Source organism: Labrus mixtus, chromosome 16 (assembly GCF_963584025.1).
Source record: "Labrus mixtus chromosome 16, fLabMix1.1, whole genome shotgun sequence".
Lineage (NCBI taxonomy): Eukaryota > Metazoa > Chordata > Actinopteri > Labriformes > Labridae > Labrus > Labrus mixtus.
Genome location: NC_083627.1, coordinates 23,917,252 through 23,935,315, shown reverse-complemented (window position 1 = coordinate 23,935,315; position 18,064 = coordinate 23,917,252). Strand labels below are relative to the sequence as shown.

Below are 18,064 nucleotides of genomic sequence, written 5' to 3'. Positions count from 1 at the left end.
ATTGTGTTGTTTACTGTATTTATTTGCTCGTTTTCCTATTTTATGTTTGTGTACATGTGAACCTCTTAAACACAGAACGAGCTAGGCTAAGTGCACATAGCTCATCACATTTTCTTCAGGTTTCCGGACAGGTTGGTGAGTCATGGTTTGAATGTTCAGATGTGAATTGATGATGTCCAATAGTTTAGCTCTGATTGGTTCTGGTTTTAATTTGCTCCGCTCTGACTGGTTTATCTCTCCAATGAAGCACACAACTTCACATGCTTGTGATATAGGAATATGATTCCTTATGTGTCTTTTTTCTATATCTGCATGTCTGTATATGTGTCAGTTTGTGACTTTTTGTGGTTTGTGAGCATGAGTGTGTTCACACAACGCTGATACTGTTACCAGTCCCTCTGTTATGGTGTTAATAGTCCAGATGGTCAAATTAGCCGCTCCAACAAAGCAACAAACTATCTACTCAAACACACAACCACACACACACACACACACACACACACACACACACACACACACACACACACACACACACACACACACACACACCAACCAACCAACCACCTGCTGGGTTTGTTGATAGGGACTGAACATGTACATGCATGTTAGTCCGATAGCCTGAACAGCCTGGGTGATTGTGAGAAATTAGAAATGGGCAGTAACATCACTTGCCTTTGCCGGAGTTCTCTAGTGTCTGCATAGTTGAGAGAAGAGAATTCAAATTGAACTATTATCACTTTCAACACTTTTTGTTTGGTGACGTCTGCCAGAACAACACTTTAGAAAAACATTCTGAACACTTAAACCCCCCCGACTACCTTTGTAAAGTATAAAATATTGTATTGGTCCTTTAATAATGTGATGCTCAGTGATTTAGACATTTAGTTTTCGATTAACTGACTTGTTTTCTTTGGCTTTTTTGTGAAGTAAGCAGTTAAGCTACATTCTCTGTCTTTATTTCTTCCATTTGCTGTCTGTAATTGAACTCTTTTTGTGAGCTACAATCTGAGCCAAAGATCAGAAGCCTGATCTGAAGCCATCATATTACAGCAGCATGATGGCCGCTTAAAGATCAGATTAGCGTGTTAAAAACATGAAACTCTAATAATCAGCATTAAGAATATTGTAGCCGCTGTCCATGAATAGAAACATGTTGTTCCAGGATGACACATGGTTAAATTATACAAAGGGATCAACAGACTGCCCTCACATTGTGCATCTTTGGAAATAAGCTTAATTTTATACTGCACCAACGTTCATGATGAGTTGTCTTCTCTCATCACAACATCAGTTCATGCATCTGAATTTTAAAAAATACACCACGGGGCATTTAGCTTTTTTCTATAGCTGCAGCAAATAAACACATCAAGACATGTTCTCCCTCTGGTGATATTCCACTCACATCACATATTAGTAAAGGACAAACAACAGCGAACAAATACAAAACCTCAGATTGGCCTAATTTTACATTCAGTGGTGTGAATGAAACATAATAAATAGTTCAATAAATAAGGTGGAGAAAACATAAATTTACATTTAAAAGCGGTTTAGCAATTAAAAACAGAAAGAGACAAAATTATTAAAGGCATTATATGTGATGCATATTTGTTGTGGTGTCACAGTTCTGTCTCTTGCCCCTGTGGTGTTACTGAGTGTTGCAAGATTAGCTCTAGTGTGTCTGTTATAATTAAGATTGTATCTGTCGCACCATGTCCTCACTGCCTGCCTACCTGACGTCTAACCCCTCCTTCTCTTTATATCCCCGTCTGTTACCTGTTTCCACCTTCCACCTGTTTCCCGATGCCTCGTGTGAATGAGTGACGGAGCAGGCAAGCTTCCAAAATTGAATCTAAAAAGTGGAGAGCTGGAAATTACCTTTAGAAGTCTTGTGCTTAATGCTATCAATAGAATGAATGACTGAGACAGGTTTTTAGATTCATGCCAGGGTATTTGGAAGCTGCTGAGATGTGGATTTTGGGGCATTTTTTTTATAACAGTCACATAAAAAAAACGAGTCTCAGTTAATTCATTATCATTATTTTGATTGTAGCAATTAGTTATTGTAGACATGAAACATCATTTTAGATGTCTTGCTGAGAGATCTTACCTTCTGGAGCTCTGGAGTCTTGCTTTACTCTACAGTAAGCCATGTTTGTGCTTTTTTTCTAACGTGTCTGCCCACACCTTTTCATCTCTTTCTGTGTAGTAAATGAAGGTGGCGTGAGACAGGCGTCAAACTCTTGCCCTGACCCGGGAGAGCCAGAGAATGGAAAACGCCACGGCAATGATTTCAGGTGCAGTTTTCTATTCACAAACATGCACTCAGAGACTTTAAATCACATGTTTATATTCAGACATAGATGCACACACAAATATGAACCTTTTATTCTCCTTTGCATGTATAGCTCACTTCTTGTCTTACCTCTGAGTGTAAGTATATCTCTGTGTGTTTGTGTGTGTGTGTAGCCTTGGCAGTGTGGTGCAGTTCACCTGTGGAGAAGACTACGTTCTTCAGGGAAGCAAAACCATCAGCTGCCAGAGAGTGGCGGAAGTCTTTGCTGCCTGGAGCGACCACAGGCCGGTGTGCAAAGGTGAGAAAATGATCCCAGCATGCATCTGTGAAAGCACACAAATGACTGTCTCCACCGTAACAGACTGATTTTGACAGAGGTACAGATTTTTACAGATGGTGCTTTCAAGAAAAAAATCAGCTGGATTTTTCTCCTGACAGCCCCCAGGTCATTTTTTCCACATTAAATCCAAGTGACCTGATGTGAGAACACAGCAGGATATAATCAGGGGAATTCACCTTGAGTGGGAGTGGGGTGGTGACGTTTATTGCCTGCGATCGATGTATGTTAATTGACTGTATGCACCCAACTGTTGCAATCTAAGTGTGATAAATTAAACTGCTGCATGACGTTTTCTGTTCGACATTATGTTTTTCTCCGCACTTCTGTTGATATTGTGATTCAGTCAAACTACAAGAGCATTGTTAAAAGAGGCAAATATTCTCATTAAAGTGTTGTAAAGCAGACTCTGTTGGTCCGTCCTACACTTTCGCGTAGTTTTTTTTTTTTACGTGATGTTCTCCCTCAGGAGACGTCCGACAGGGATTGTCTCCCGTTATGAGGTGAATGTGTGAACAACCCTATCAGGATGATTTCAGAGGCGGTCCTCCTGAAATTCTCAGGAGTGCACATGTGAAAATAGCTAGAGTTTGTAATCACAGCTGTAAAGATAAGAAGCCATTAAGCACAACTCCCCATATCCAGTCCCGTAAAATGTTGCCAGCGTGCTGCCTTGGCCTCTCCACAGTGTGAGTTTGTGTTGATCAGGTCTGAGTTTAATGTTGAAAATAAAAAACAATTCAGCCCAGAGCGACTGGCTGTGAAATCATGAAACAAAGCACTTCAGCAGTCCGATGTTTGCAGTGAAGCAGCTCACTAACATGTTGCAGATTTATGCTTTCAGGAGGAAAGAGGTTTGATAGTGTTTCTTTCAGGACCTTAAAACACCTTCTTTCACCCACACAATAGATTAACCATACATATAAAACTGTGGGAAGCCCCTTCAGTCCCTTCATCATATTTAATATACCAACACAAATAACAAAGTAATTTTAACATGATTAAAAAGCTGCTCCTACGTACTGCTCAGTGAAAGCTACATCCATATTTTATGGCTGTATTTACATGGGGACAGTTGTGCGCTTTTCATCATTTCTCTAAGTGCTCTGATAATTAACACGCTTCAGACATTCATTCTTCAGCCTCCCCTCACTTGTTCTGGTTTCACAGCTGGCACCGTTTTCAGTCTCAGACCTGCAACACACACATACATATGCACAGAGAGAGAGAGAGAGAGAGAGAGAGAGAGAGAGCGAGAGAGAGGCCGTCTGTCGTGTTAAATGCCAAAGTCGTTTGTCATCTCTCCCTTCACTAGGCTTCAGACTTTGGCCGGAGACACATACTTTAACATAAAAACCAATATTCACCGTGTGTGGGTCTGTGTGTGAGAGAGAGCGTGTGTGGCAGGGAAGAGGCAAGAGAGGTATTTTAACATCCAACTCATTATTACTGGAGATATATAGAACCGGAAGTAAGAGTAAGTGCAAGAAGGGAAAAAGAAGAAGGATGGGAAAGGGGAAAGCTGAAAAATGTCACACCTACTCTGCTTAAATTATAGCTTCTGAAAGTAAAACTCACTCTATCCATCATGAGGCATTAGCATATGAACACCACTTAAAAAAAATCCAAGAAAAGTAACAAGTCTTGAAAACAGATTTAAAGTTTCTTGAACATAACTCACAGATAGAAGTGTTAAACTTCTGCATTTGAATTTCACCCCAGGATGAATTTAACCAGCCTTAGATAATGATTTAACCATGTTCACTTATCTTTTTCTTTCTTTCTTTCTTTTCTTCCTTGCAAAAATGTATTATCCCACAACAGGTGTCCTGTAAATTATCTTGTGGATATTAACAAGAAATGACTGTTTGATACCGCAGGAGAAGAAAGTCTTATGTCAGCCCATCAATATTATCTGTATTTTTTTGTTACTCTTGTATCTGGGGGGTCTTTGCTATGGCCAATGCTCAATTCCAGATATTGAAATCTGAATGGAAAAAAATGTTGAAGCAGCAGTGCAAGGTCAGCCATATAGAAATACCCTGGAAATCCATAGGGAAACAATATGTGGCTAGGGACACCTGGGCAGGACAGATGCTTGGCAGCATGTGGTCCTGCACTCTTACCCTGTGGATAAAGGACACAGTCTAGACACAAGCCTTGGCTTGCTTCTCTTGTGAACCAGACACACAAGGGCACTGACCTTCATTAAGCTTTTTTTTTCTCAGCATGGCATATATCCTCAAAGCAGACAGGAAATAACCTGGGCCAAGACTGTTTGGTTATGACTGCTTCTCAGGGGCTCTGATTGGTCCCTGCCAATCAACCTTATTATCCAACTCAATTATCAGAGATATTATAGTGCTGATACCCTCTGATTGGCTCTCTTAGATTACTAATGGCTATGAGTGATTCATCATCACTAAATAGCTGTAATGAGCAGTTTAATAAAGCTACTAACATTAAGCCAATCAAGTCTTGCATTTACCTGCATGTGATGATGGGCTAAGCTTCCCCAAAGGGAGACTGGCAATGACATTAAAAGTCAGTGATGGCGTCCCCTGAGGCAGGGAACGGTTAAAAAGAATGACCTCCATCACTTCGAAACAGAGCCGTCAGTAGGCAGTCTACAGTCAGCATGGCTCTTTGAAGGGAAAGTATGTGGGCAGGAAGAGACACTCTCACCGAACTACTGTAGCTTCCCAGTAGCAGGTGTGTGCATTTTTAAAGCCCTGTTGAATTTAAAACAGAGCGGCTGGTATTCCCTGCATGAACGACTGCTCACAGAGGAAGTTTTTTGACAAAGCTGTGACAGAGTGCACCGTCCTGCTCTGTGGGTGTTGCTAAGTAACGAGTGATTCTGTGCTAGTTGATCTTTGTTATTTAAAGCATCTCACAATGGAGGGCACTGTTACTCCAGCGTGGTGCCCTAATACAGGATCTATCAACTCAATTTATGCTGCCCTGTGCTAAAAGGCAAACAGCAGGAAGTTATTTATGATATTAATTCTCTCACTTCATGACATGATCTCTGACAAATCTACCCACGACCGTGAATGCCATTACAGTATCCACAAGTCTATTTTTATTCGAAAACTATCCTTGGAATAAAAGCAAACAATGCGACTCTGGCATTGTTATGCGGTGTATCTCTGCCCTACATTGGTGAAACAGAAAGACATCCATCTTCAAAAATCCCATAAATCCCAGGATAAACACAGGGAGGTTGCTTGAAGGACAACATTCGTGTTTCACTTAAATTATTTTGGAAACAATGCTGAGGCTTTATTTGAACTACATACTGGGATCACTTAGAAGAGAAAACAAAAGAAGTAAACACAGTACTATGCATGCATAGACATTTTATAAATCATTTCAATACTTGAACTGGGTTGGTTTAGTGTTGATGGCTTAGCTAAAAAAGCATTGAGAAGAGAGACTCCTCTACTCCTCTATTTTTAAACCTATTCACAAAAATCCATTTCCCCTTAGGGACAAAAATCCAATATTGAAATTCTGAAAATATGAATGCCTTAGAGGCAAGAGAGGAAGAGGCTAGTTTAGATCTAATAGACTGTGAAAAGAATCGACTTTTTCATCGTTTAGGTGTGGGCTTTAGGATATTCCCATCATATAGACATATGCAAACGAAAAGTAGGGATGTTTGAATCTGGCTGAGTTATACCAACTGCAAGGGCTTGTGGAATAATTCATCTTGCAAATTTGGCTAAAATAAGACTAAGTTTAAGCTTCTAGAAGTAAGACTAACTTTAGTTAGCAGTACCAACATGGGCTTATGAAATATAGAGTTCGAGATACTTGTTCAGTTGCTCTACATTTCTAGCAGAAGAAAGTTCATAACATGTTTCTAGTGATATTGTCAAATCCAAGCTTGATCCATGACCTGGATGACTGAGAACCTACACCGACATCCAGTAGTATTGTCAGTAGACTTTCTTTCTAAACAGGATACTCTAAGCAATTTTCACTGTGTAAACATGGCACCCATGTGGCCTTCCAGTGTCTGGAAAAATACAGAAGGTTAAGTACCTGTTTCAGTAGAAAAAAAGTAATTCAGTTACCCACAGTGTTTGAAGAGGGGGTCTGAGCTGGTGGGAATACCAGTGCAATTTATTCCAAAATTGTGTAGGCCAACAAAAAAATATTTTGCTGCATCTGCATAAAAATAAAACCCCACCTGATCCACACCACTCCTTTAGCCTTGGAATAAACAAGTTTATGTTAAGACACAAAAACACCAGACAGCCGGGCCTGCTGGATCTCTGTTTGCACCTCTGCTGGCTGTCCAGGCACATGGAAATAAATAGATATTGTGGAGTAAGCTCCGCAGGTAAGGTTGTGTAAGAGAGCAGACCAGCCACGTTGGTGTTTTAATACATGTTCATTGAGAAAACATAATGTTCTCCTTATTAAGCCTACTTTGTTTCATCCTGTTGGACTAAAAAGGAACAGAGGCTGTGTCTAATCGAACACGGCTCAGATTTGACCTTTCCATCCAGGCCAGCCAATAGCTAAAGTGGAAACTCATAAATAACGAGTGACGGGCAATCTGTCAGAGAGCATCAAGCCAGCTCACTTATTAAAGGGTCAGCTCTGTCAAATCCTTTAATACAGCTAAATGTGTTTTTTGGAACATTAGAGGAAAATAAAGAGAATGTATCTTGAAACTGTGCCCTTTATGTTGAAACACAAACGAGAGACTGATGAAAATCACACAGAGACGGAGGGATAGAGTAGTTATCACTTTATTAGCTACAATTAAACAATTTAAAAACTAAATAAAAATAAACTACAACAACAGTCATTAAATTGCAATGTCCTTCTGTCCACTTTTATAATACTTTATGAGAAAGAGACAGAGAGAGTGAGAGAAAGAGTCCATGTGGCACCTTGATTAATGGACAGATGGCAAGGCCACAGAGCCAACTCTCTGTATGTTGTGTGTGTGAGTGTTTGAAATCCAGGGGGGATCAGTTGATCTGCCTGAATACACTGACTCAAGGATGGGTGCTACATGTCAACTGAATCCACACATATGTCGACTTCAAACAGGAAAAAAAAGACAAGTGTGTGTGTTTGAGTGAGTTTGTGTGTGTATGTGTGTGTGTGTTTGTAACCATTAGAGCTCTAACCAGAGTGAGGGCCATGCGAACGTTGTGTGCCAGCCTAATGATGTCATCAATCATTCTCCGTGTCCATTGGTCAATCTATCTGCTCCTGTAGGCAGCCTCTTAAAACAGCATGTTCGACCATCCTGCTGGAGCTTCTGATCTCTAATCTGATCCAACACTTTGATCTGGGGCTCATTTTGAACACCCAAACTTTGAACATGTTTTAAATAAGTTTTTGGACATTTTCCTACTTGCCAGAATACATATTCAAAATTGCTTGACTGAAATGCTGTCATACTTTGACAAGGGGTACCTGCAGTTAAAATGGAATTGAAAACCTGACAAGTTACATTTGTATTGTCTTTATCACTACTGAAATGAAAGACAACCTTCTGGCCCTTTCTGTCAAAATAATAATTCAAGGTTTTTATTTTAGTCTTTAGTTTAGTACTCTCTTGTTGGTTGCCTATCATCCTTGTCAGTTCACTTAATAAGAAATGTCCTTTTATGGGGATTTTCCATTTATTATTTGTGTACTATAATCACACAATTATTTAATATAAAACAATTCAAAAGAACAAAGTTAATCACTTGGCTTTTAGGCATTTTGTGTTGGACTATAAAATGTCACTAATGCACACCATTAATGGAATCCTGGCTTTTTATTCAGTTTTATGCTACAGTTTATTCATAAAACAGAGTTTTGGCATAAGCATGGCATGTGGTAAACATCTTTGTCTGGCCACCACTTGGAACAAGTATGTATTTGTACCCAAGAGGACATTGCTGGTTCAGTAGTAGGCGGTTTTGAAATAAAACTGTGTTGTGCATTGTTGGAAACTCACCCTTATGATTCAATTTTGTTTTGTATTTTATTTACCTGTCCTGAAAGTCTCTTAACACTCTTTGTTCGGGATGCAGGGTCAGGCAGATAATGTGGAACATGTAGGGGTTAAGCGTCCTTGGCGTGCTTCAGCAGGTACTGCTGTATGGATGATTGAACCAGAGCCCTCCACTGGGAGGACAACTCACTCACCGCAAAAGGCCATCCGCTGAGAAAGCAGCAGAGATATGGACCTTGAGTGTAAGGACGAGATCAAAGTGAAGGCAAAAGTTATGAGATTTTGCCATGCTAGAATGGAGAACCAAGACAAAACATTGTGAAGTTGAACAGCGTTAAAATTCAGTCCAAGAAAACATTTCTCCCTGCAACCTTCTCAGAGCTCATGGGGTGCGTCTTGCTCTGAAGCCATAAAACAAAACTTTGGAAAAGTGTGAGCAAGGGCATTTTGAGAACAGGCTTTGGCAGTGTGATCCTTGCCTGAAACATCATTTAATTTTTGTCTGCATCCCAACAGTTTCTGTGAGTGTGCATGTTAGAGTGAGAGAGCACAAATCCTCGGGGGATCTAGCTGATCTGAATATATAAACTCAGGAGAGACTATGTTGTTTTACACACATACAGTACACAAACAAACACTCTTTCACACAGTCTCACTGCAGTTCATGTTCAAAATAGGGCCCAAACGGTTCCATTTTTACTTAGCGATTAAATGCTGAGATTAATTAGTTATTGCTATTGATCACATTTACACAATTGTGTGCTTTATTTTGTATTTTTCTACTGTCTTAAGCCATGGATACTTTACTTACCTTTTTTGATGCAAACCTGCTTTTTTTGAAAGACAAGAAGGAGCTTGTGGTACACTGAAGGTCAAAACATGAACTTAATGAAAAAAAAAGAACTTTTTGAATTGAAAAGTAAATGAAAGCAGTCAAAAAGGACAGTAAAAAAAGTGAAATGTTTGATGTCAAAAGGTGAATATTTCTTTTTCAACAGAGATATCAGGGAGTTTTTTAAAATACCAAGTGTACTGTCTTGGCTACGATGCGCCTTAAAGGACAAAATAGAACGCAATCAATGCGATATTAAAACATTCATGCATTCATTTGACAGCCTTGGTCAAAAGCATTCAGTTAATCTTGCATATGAGCCAACAATAGCCTTTAGGACCGGATAGACATCAAAATATTTTTATTTTGATCTACAGTTCATTATCACTTCAATGATAATGAAACCCTTTTGGCTTGAAGCCCTCTATACTGTTAGTAAGCATAAATAATGTTGAGAGAGGGAGAAAGACAGACACAGTGAGACAGAGAGGCTGTCAGAGCGCAAACAAGCTTTAAGAAAGTGCTCTAAAAAGTTCTGCATCCAAAGTTGTACTTAAAATTCACATATATCACTTAAATTATACAATATTAAAGATGTCATCCTTAATGATGTACCCAACAAGAGGTAATACCCAAATTGCAACATCTTTTGCTCATTGTTTTCATTTTCCTGGCCTGCAAATTCAACTATCCATCTTTTTTTTTCTAGCTGAGGAGAGGAGAATGTTGGACTGACTCAAGGTGTAAATAGGCAATTGTTTCCCAACACTAACAGTAAAGTAAGCGGCTCCATAGAGGGGGGATGGGTATGAAGTAGATATGAGCAGAAAGGGACAGAAAGGAAAATGAAGAAGAAAGGAGATGGATGAACTTTAAGAGCGAATGAAAGAGGGCTCAAGACAGCGCAAAGGTGCACAGGCAAAGTCAAAAAGGCAGACCCAAAGATATGGATGGAGTTTGATCGAGATGATGATGTCTTTGCTCCTCTGGTAATTCTGGTGATAACGCTCTGCGCATTATCGCTATAGCAACACCGTGCCCATTCTGCTGTTGGCAACGCGATGGGGCGGCCATTTGTTCTGGCCACGCTGATTGAGCTGTCACCACCCACACATACACACATTGTAACAATGACGCACACACTCTTTAGGACATGTAGATAAATCATTTCTCATGTGCAACCCAAACACACGCACACATAGACACACACCCACATAAACACTCATTTCATCTCTTTGTATCTATCACTTTTATAAATTGCGGCTAGCTGAACACCAGAGAAGGTCAAGCGAAGATGCATGAAGAATTAAAGAAACAAGCGTTAACCAGGTTCATTCAGGGAAAACTTGAATCAGTGATCCAGAAAAAGAGAGATAGAAAGGAAGACGCAGACACAGACAGGAAACATATATGGTCGTCTCTGAGGGTCTTGTTCTTACACTCTCTTCGAGCACCTTGCGGACACACCCCATTACATGCACACCAGACATACTTTGGGTTTATTCTTTTACAGTACTTGCCCCTTGCAGGCTTTCTGTGTCACGTTAGCATCGAGGGGTGTGTTAATGTGAGGGCTTGACAGTACAAATTGTGTTTTGCATGGTGAGTATGTATGAATTATGTAATGCTTTTTTTATGCATCTTCACTTGTAAGTCTGCTAAAACACAATAAACTACCTCTATGTGCCTATATTTGCACATCTTTGCTTCTTAAGCATGACCATATCAGCGTTCATACTTTTGTGCTTTTTTTGTCGTTTTAATTTGTGTGCATGTGCGTGCATGTCTGTTAACTGGTCGTGTTTCTGTGGCCTACCGCTGAACAAACTAATTAAGGAACAAACACTGCTTCAAACCAACCAGAAAATTACCTCCCGACTCTATAACAGGACGACCCAAGGACAGACGAGCAGGGTTCTCTATCACATCCAGTTGGAGCATAATAAAGGCTCGGCTGCTTTATCGAACAGCTAGCATGTGTCATTCTCAACACCCCACTGAGTGTAGCTTATGAGTAAGGGTTTATGAGGCTGTATGACTTTCCTACACAAGGGCCTTCATACGGTAATACACCTCTGTGGATTTGTATTGGGAATCTCCACTCAAACCATGTGAGTGTAACTTTAACACCACCGGCTAACCAAAGATTTATTTCTCAAGTAGACAAAACCTTTTTCATCCTGCTGTATGAAATGTAAACTGTTTTTGTTCCCAGACAGTGTGTAGATGTTGAAATGAATGTAATTATTACCCTGCTAGTAGTTCCAAGTGGTTGACTTCCAATAGATTTTGGGAGTAAATTGCTGGTGAGTGTCTCTATCAGTCAATGCTAGCTATTCCTGTGGTATTTCACAGCCAATAGCTCCCAATTAAGCGCTACTTTCCAGGGAGATGTCTCTGACAGTATCAATAACATTTTTCTGACCTTCTGTTCCTCGTTCTCTTCGTCTCTGCACTTGAATCTTTTCCTCCCTTCCCATTGTATTAGTGTCTTATTAAATTGTTCTAACTACATTGCTACTGTGGCCTCAAGTGCCGAATTGTGCTGTTAAGAGTTTTTCTGAGAATCTCTGGCAAAGTTTCAGCTTAATAGTTAAGTTGTAGTAAATATTGTGTTGTCTCTGTGGTGCAATGACTCAACAGAGAACAATGGCTGTTACTAATACCCTTACTATTGCCACAGTTGTTGATTATAACAACAGCATTATGTTGTTTTTTTTTTCTGTTCACAGTGAAGACATGCGGCAGTAATCTTCAAGGGCCGTCAGGAACGTTTACATCTCCTAACTTCCCGATTCAGTATGAGAGCAACGCACAGTGTGTGTGGATAATTACTGCTTCAAATCCTAATAAGGTAAATCCTCTTTTCTTTGTCTCTTCCAATCTACCAAACACACTCTCACATTTAAATTCGGGTTGGTTTAAAACACACTGTAACTTGTTATCTTGGAAATAAGTGGAATATGGACTTTGTTTATTGTCTCAAATATAACTCTCAATATAAAATTGATCAACCAAAGGCTGAACAATCGTACCTTTATTTGTAAAACTGATATTTTTAAGTAGGTCTAATCAGAAATGTACTCATTAAGGGGCTTGAAGGGAACACTCTGAGTGCATTAGTACTGTTAATTATATTGTAAAGGTGCTTCTGTCAGCCAACACAGACAAAGTGCATTCATGTACTGTTCTGTAAATGCAAATTTCCTGAATTTACAGAGTTGGCATTTGCATTTAGGCTGATATCTCATTACTCCCTGCAATTGTACCTGAGCAAGACACAGATAAAATGTGGGGGGTTACAACACCAACTCCAGTCTACAGGGAAAACAAAATACAAGTGAATGATGGGACAGAAGTGGAGCTTATAAAATGTTAAACAAGCAAGAACAACATTGGCAAAGCAAGGGGCTTGCAGTTCATGTCATCTTAAAGTCTGTCTGACTGTAAAATGTGTGTTGGGTAAACTTATCAGTAAGCTGCAGTGAGAGAGAGTGCAGTGAGTGTCCCAGCTCAAGTCCTGAACTTGCTTGCAGGCTTTGTTCTATTTCAATTTTATGCATTCAATACAATTTTAATTGATATAATCAAGCAGTTCTTGCAGGCATTTACAAAGTTAGTTTAGCAGTTTTTTTATAACTGAAATGAGGTGACAATAATTCATGTACGAGTGCAGCAAATTATATGCAAGTCGTAGCATATCAATGTCTAATTCCGTGTGATTGGTTAATCCTGCAGAGGCGCAGGCGATAGGCTGGGGGTTAGATGGATGCCTGCCATTGGTCGCTTTGTGTCCCAGGAGAAATCTGATTGGTATTCAGGGGACACATCCTTATTCTACTCAGGGTCACTGTGGTGACCGCTCTGTCGTCAATGGCAACACCTGCGTCAGCACCATGGGGACACACGTACATATATGCGCACACTCACAAACACATTTTACATACAGAGCTTTTGAACTCCACACAAACACATACACACATACACTTTGCTCGTGCTCGGAACCTTTCTCTCCTTTTCTCCCCTGACTCTCTCACACAGCTCTCTCTGTCACTGCCCAAGGCCTCTGGTTTATGGCCTAGAGCAATACATTCTCAGCTAGAGGCTGCACTGTGTATGAGACTGTTAAAGGCTATAGTAAAAATGCCCCTCTGCACTCTGTTGGATACTCGCATGTTAGGAAATGAAAGAAAACTGTGTATGTTTTATGTATGATTATGGATATTGCCCTAAATTAAGAGATCATATGAGGTTACATCATCTCTTTTGAGGCCCTAACTGTAATCACCTTTTCCTCTCCTCTTATGTTCCATGTGATTTCATGTCGCACTGAATATAAAATGTAGCTTAGAATACAACTTTATGCTTGCCTTTCATCACACTACATCATATATACATTTTGTCATGCAACATACTAAATCATAGACCCGTCATTCACTACTGTGCATCACACAGCATACAAGACTTGTAAAAAATCACACATAAGGCCTTCGGGGAACCTTAAATTTGTACATCACTGACCTGAAGAGGATGGACATCCATTTAGAGCAAACATACTGGAGCTGCCCGAGGGGCAGAGACATGTAATACATGAACCATGATGTCCTTGGTTCAACTGAGACCATCCTATTTTTTCTCTTACCTTATTTCATCTCTACCTCTAAATAGACCATATAACCGAAGAAATGGGACATATATAAAGCTTGACTCCTGCTTATCTTAAGATACCCTACTTTCCTCTTTTTCATTTTCAATTTACAGAATAGTTTAGAAAACTGGAGGAATAAAGATAAGTCCTGAACATCACATTCAAAAAAATCCTTTTAGGGATTACAAGAAGCATATGTTTCCCCCTCTAAAACAGTAACAATCATTTTGTTTTTAGAGACAGAAATGCACAAGAATACCGTGCAAACACATGCAAGCCCACAGAGACAGAGCCACTTGCATTGATTGCTTCTAGACAGTGTACAGCTGTATAAAAATGAAAAATAATAGCTTTTTGTTGAACATCATCCTTGTAGATAAGTTCTCAATGCTTTGGGTATTCAAGGAGCTTAACAAGTTGCTCATGTCCCCGGCTTCCTTTGTGACCAATTAAGGTGGACATGACCTGGAACAGAGGTCAACCAGATAGGGGTTAGGGTTCTTACTCAGCCTTCAGGGGTTAGCTCATCTCAAGGACCTCTATGTTCAAACTATTTATTACATATCAGACCACTTCTCTTCCTGGAGGTTAACCCAGGGCCAAATGGTCACATTCATCAGTCGGCACAGTGTAAGACAGAGAAATACAGGAATTGGGTTGATGTGAGAACACAGCAGGATATTTTCAAAACATGAAATAAAGAAATACTTCTAGGCTTTGACTTAAACCATTATATTAATAATCTAAGAAAAAGCTATGCTTGAAGCTAACTTCTTACTTTTCAGAATACATTTATTCAGTGAAAAATTGGGGACCAGAGATTGTTGTGCCCTTTTAATTAATTGGAAAGTAAATCACATAAATGGCTTGCTTTACATCACAAGATGATGCATTTATGATCAATTGGTTTGTTGCAAAAGAAACACGATTTGGTTAACAGACATTTTGGCACATTTTGCTGATGCCTTGCTCACAGATGTTTCTGAGGGCATATCGTCGTTTTGATGATGTCAAGTATCCTAAGGAATCTCATTTAGTTGTAGTTCCTGATTATTTGGCAACAGCTAATTGCAGATCCAGAGACATTGCATGTGGATTCACAGATAAATGTAATAGTTCAAAAGCAGGCTTATGGTGTGCAGGTGGTGGAGGCAAAAACAAACAGCAGGGAATTGGCAGGTAAACATCAGGTTACAGGCAAGAGCAGAACGAGAGTGCTGATGATCTGGCGAACTGCAATAAAAACCTGTCCTCAATTAGGAGGCTGATGAGGGAATGAGGGGCAGCTTAGTGGACACGTTGAGTTGATCTCCTGAGGAGAGAAGCCAACAAAATCTACAAACACACACCTGGAACCTGAAAAGACAGAGTGTGAGGCTGAAGAGGAGGGGAACAGGGTCATGATGTAGAAAAAAAATCTCCAAAATGAGTCTCTCCCACCAGCAGAACATCACGTTTCAATGCTTGTGCACGTCTCTACCTATTTCATCCTCTACTCCCCTTCCCTCATCCCCCTGTCTCATTCTTCTTTTTCTTTCTTTTTCACACTGCCCTTCCCTCCTCCTCCTTCACTCCCAGAGGGTCTGTCCTCAGTATTACCCTGATTCTTCATTAAAGAGCTTGCCTGAAACCATCAAATTACTATAGAGGGAGAGGAGAAGACAGAGAGGGATGGTGTGGAAAAATCTGTTTTTCACTGTTTTACTTAATCCCTATCTCTATTTCAGCTTTTCCAGACATATTCTACATTTGTCTTCTTCTTTTATACACTGAACGTAAAGAGACAAAGGGTTTCTATAGCTATAGCTATAGCTTCTAGTTTCTCTTTCTCTGTAAATCTGTTTCTATCTTTCCCTCTCTGACTGCCCGCCCCTCCTCACCTCCTCTCTCAGGTTAAGTGTTAATGGGGTTCTATAGCTCTCTGATGTTATTGCTTCATTTAGTTTTGGCAGAATGGGCCTTTAGAGCCAATTCATTCCCTCCTGTTCTCATTTAACCTTGGGGAAGGCATGACGGTATGGCCATTACTAGACTTCTTCTCCTCCTTTCCCTTTTCTTCTTCTCTTCTCTTCTCTGTGTGAAATCAGTCTATCAAAGCACTTTCTTAATATAATCTGTTTATGATGCAGCATTAGGTGAGGCAACTTTCTGTCTACTATTTGTAGGTCACTAATACAGTCAGACACTATCAGAAGCAGATGAGTGAATGACCCACAAATACTGGCCACCAGGCAAACAAGTCAAAAAAGTGAGCAGGCAAAGATGTCATAAAACAGGCTTTGGTCATACACTAGTAAACTGACGAGATGGATGCTGGAACGAGGGGGACTAAAAAGGATTATATACAGAGACAATCAGGGGGTAATAAGAAGCAGGAAAGTAATATCAGGGCAGCGCTGCACAAGGCAGGAAAATATGAGGAGCAGGATCTGGAAGAAGACAGAGACCAGAAGTATTTCAAAATAAAACAGGAAATGACAATAACGATGAAGATATGTAAACAAAAAAACAGACCTTATTTGATGGACTTATGCTATATCTTGGAGTGATATGTTATAGGACAGCGTTATGTATGAACTCGCTTTGCATCACTCAGTGAACACTACACAGTGTAAGGCATCACCAAGAGGACCACTGTTGCATAACACCAGTCTGACAAACACAGAAGAACATATTACAAAAGCATTCAGTTAGAAGGGTCCTAAATGGCATGCTTTTGAATCTAATGACAGGCCAAACAGATCAGCACTGTGATAGATATGTAGTTAATTGTGCAATAGTTGCATAGCAACAGTTAAAGCCACACATGGCTTTTCACATAGGTTTCTTTTCAGAGTTTGTATCTAAAACAGAGATTTCTTTTGGTTTCAGCTCAATGAAACTGAAGTAAGGGGAAAAACACTAAGTTGCAGCCGGCTCTAGCCATCAGTCTTCATCAGCCAAAGCTCAGCTCTTCTCACTATGGCACAATTTATACAGTCAAGCAGAATGCATGTTCAAGTGGAGCGGATGGCGGAGGGTTTACTGTCAGAGACGATCTATTGTTCTCGACTCTATCTGTGCCCCCTTTACGTCAATGACTCTGTGGCTCACCTGGTGTTTCAGATATTGCTACCGCAACTGTATCTTCAAGGTATCCTTTGATCTTATTACAGTATGGATAGGGAGGAGCCTCCCCCACCTCATTGTCTGCACGACAACCATGGGAAGTGCTTTATCAAGCAGAAATCCAATTCTGTCGCCTCATTGGCTAGAAGCCATAGATGGATGGAAAGAAGGATTGCAGCAGCCAATTAGAAAGGGAGAGACAGTGAAGGCGACAGCAATAAAGAGGAGAAGAGAGCAGCAAGAAAGATGGAGGAGAGAGGGAGAAAGATGGATGTTTCCATGAACACCAACCTATTAAGAGGAGAGGAGAAATATGTAGAGTTTTCAGTTTCATGCATTACACACGCATGCATAAAAAAGAAACTGGAGAGATGCAGATGCACACATAAACACTAAAGCACACACAGTCAGTAATGAGGTTCCTTTTCCATTTAAGTTGACTTCTCTACAGTCTTTTCACACACAGACCCACACAGACACACATGAGCACAGTGTAATGTAGTTTTATTCTAGCTGTGTTTAATGCTGTGTGAACAGTGCTGATGTGGCATTAGGGGGTTCTGTAAAGGACGTATACAAGGAGATGGATGGACCAGTGTGCACCATCAGAGCACACAGGCCCTCTTCTGTCCTTATACAGTGTACAGCCAAACAGTTCCCGGCTCCAGATAAGGCAGCTTGGTCAATGATCAGACACGTGAAAGAATAATACCAAAGGGATCGGTGGAGATCAGGGGTGATGGATGGATCACAAATACAGGACTGTAATCCATAGATCTTAAAAAGTTATTTAATCTAAGTTTGAAACATCTGAAGTTTGTGAGTAAAATATGCGATGACAGTAAGGTAGCTGACTTAAGAATCTAGCATGT

The 18,064-nt window shown here is 40.1% G+C and overlaps 1 protein-coding gene across 1 annotated transcript in view; it reads left to right on the top strand.

Annotated features, from left to right (window-relative positions):
* The first annotated feature begins 1,709 nt into the window (after nt 1–1,709).
* Nucleotides 1,710–18,064, top strand: part of csmd3b (CUB and Sushi multiple domains 3b) — a 115,442-nt gene continuing 99,087 nt past the window's right edge. The window contains exons 1-4 of the mRNA XM_061060306.1: nt 1,710–1,809; nt 2,207–2,294; nt 2,467–2,591; nt 13,175–13,344. Coding sequence (XP_060916289.1) covers nt 1,710–1,809; nt 2,207–2,294; nt 2,467–2,591; nt 13,175–13,344 — 483 coding nt within the window. The remainder of the gene's footprint in view (nt 1,810–2,206; nt 2,295–2,466; nt 2,592–13,174; nt 13,345–18,064) is intronic.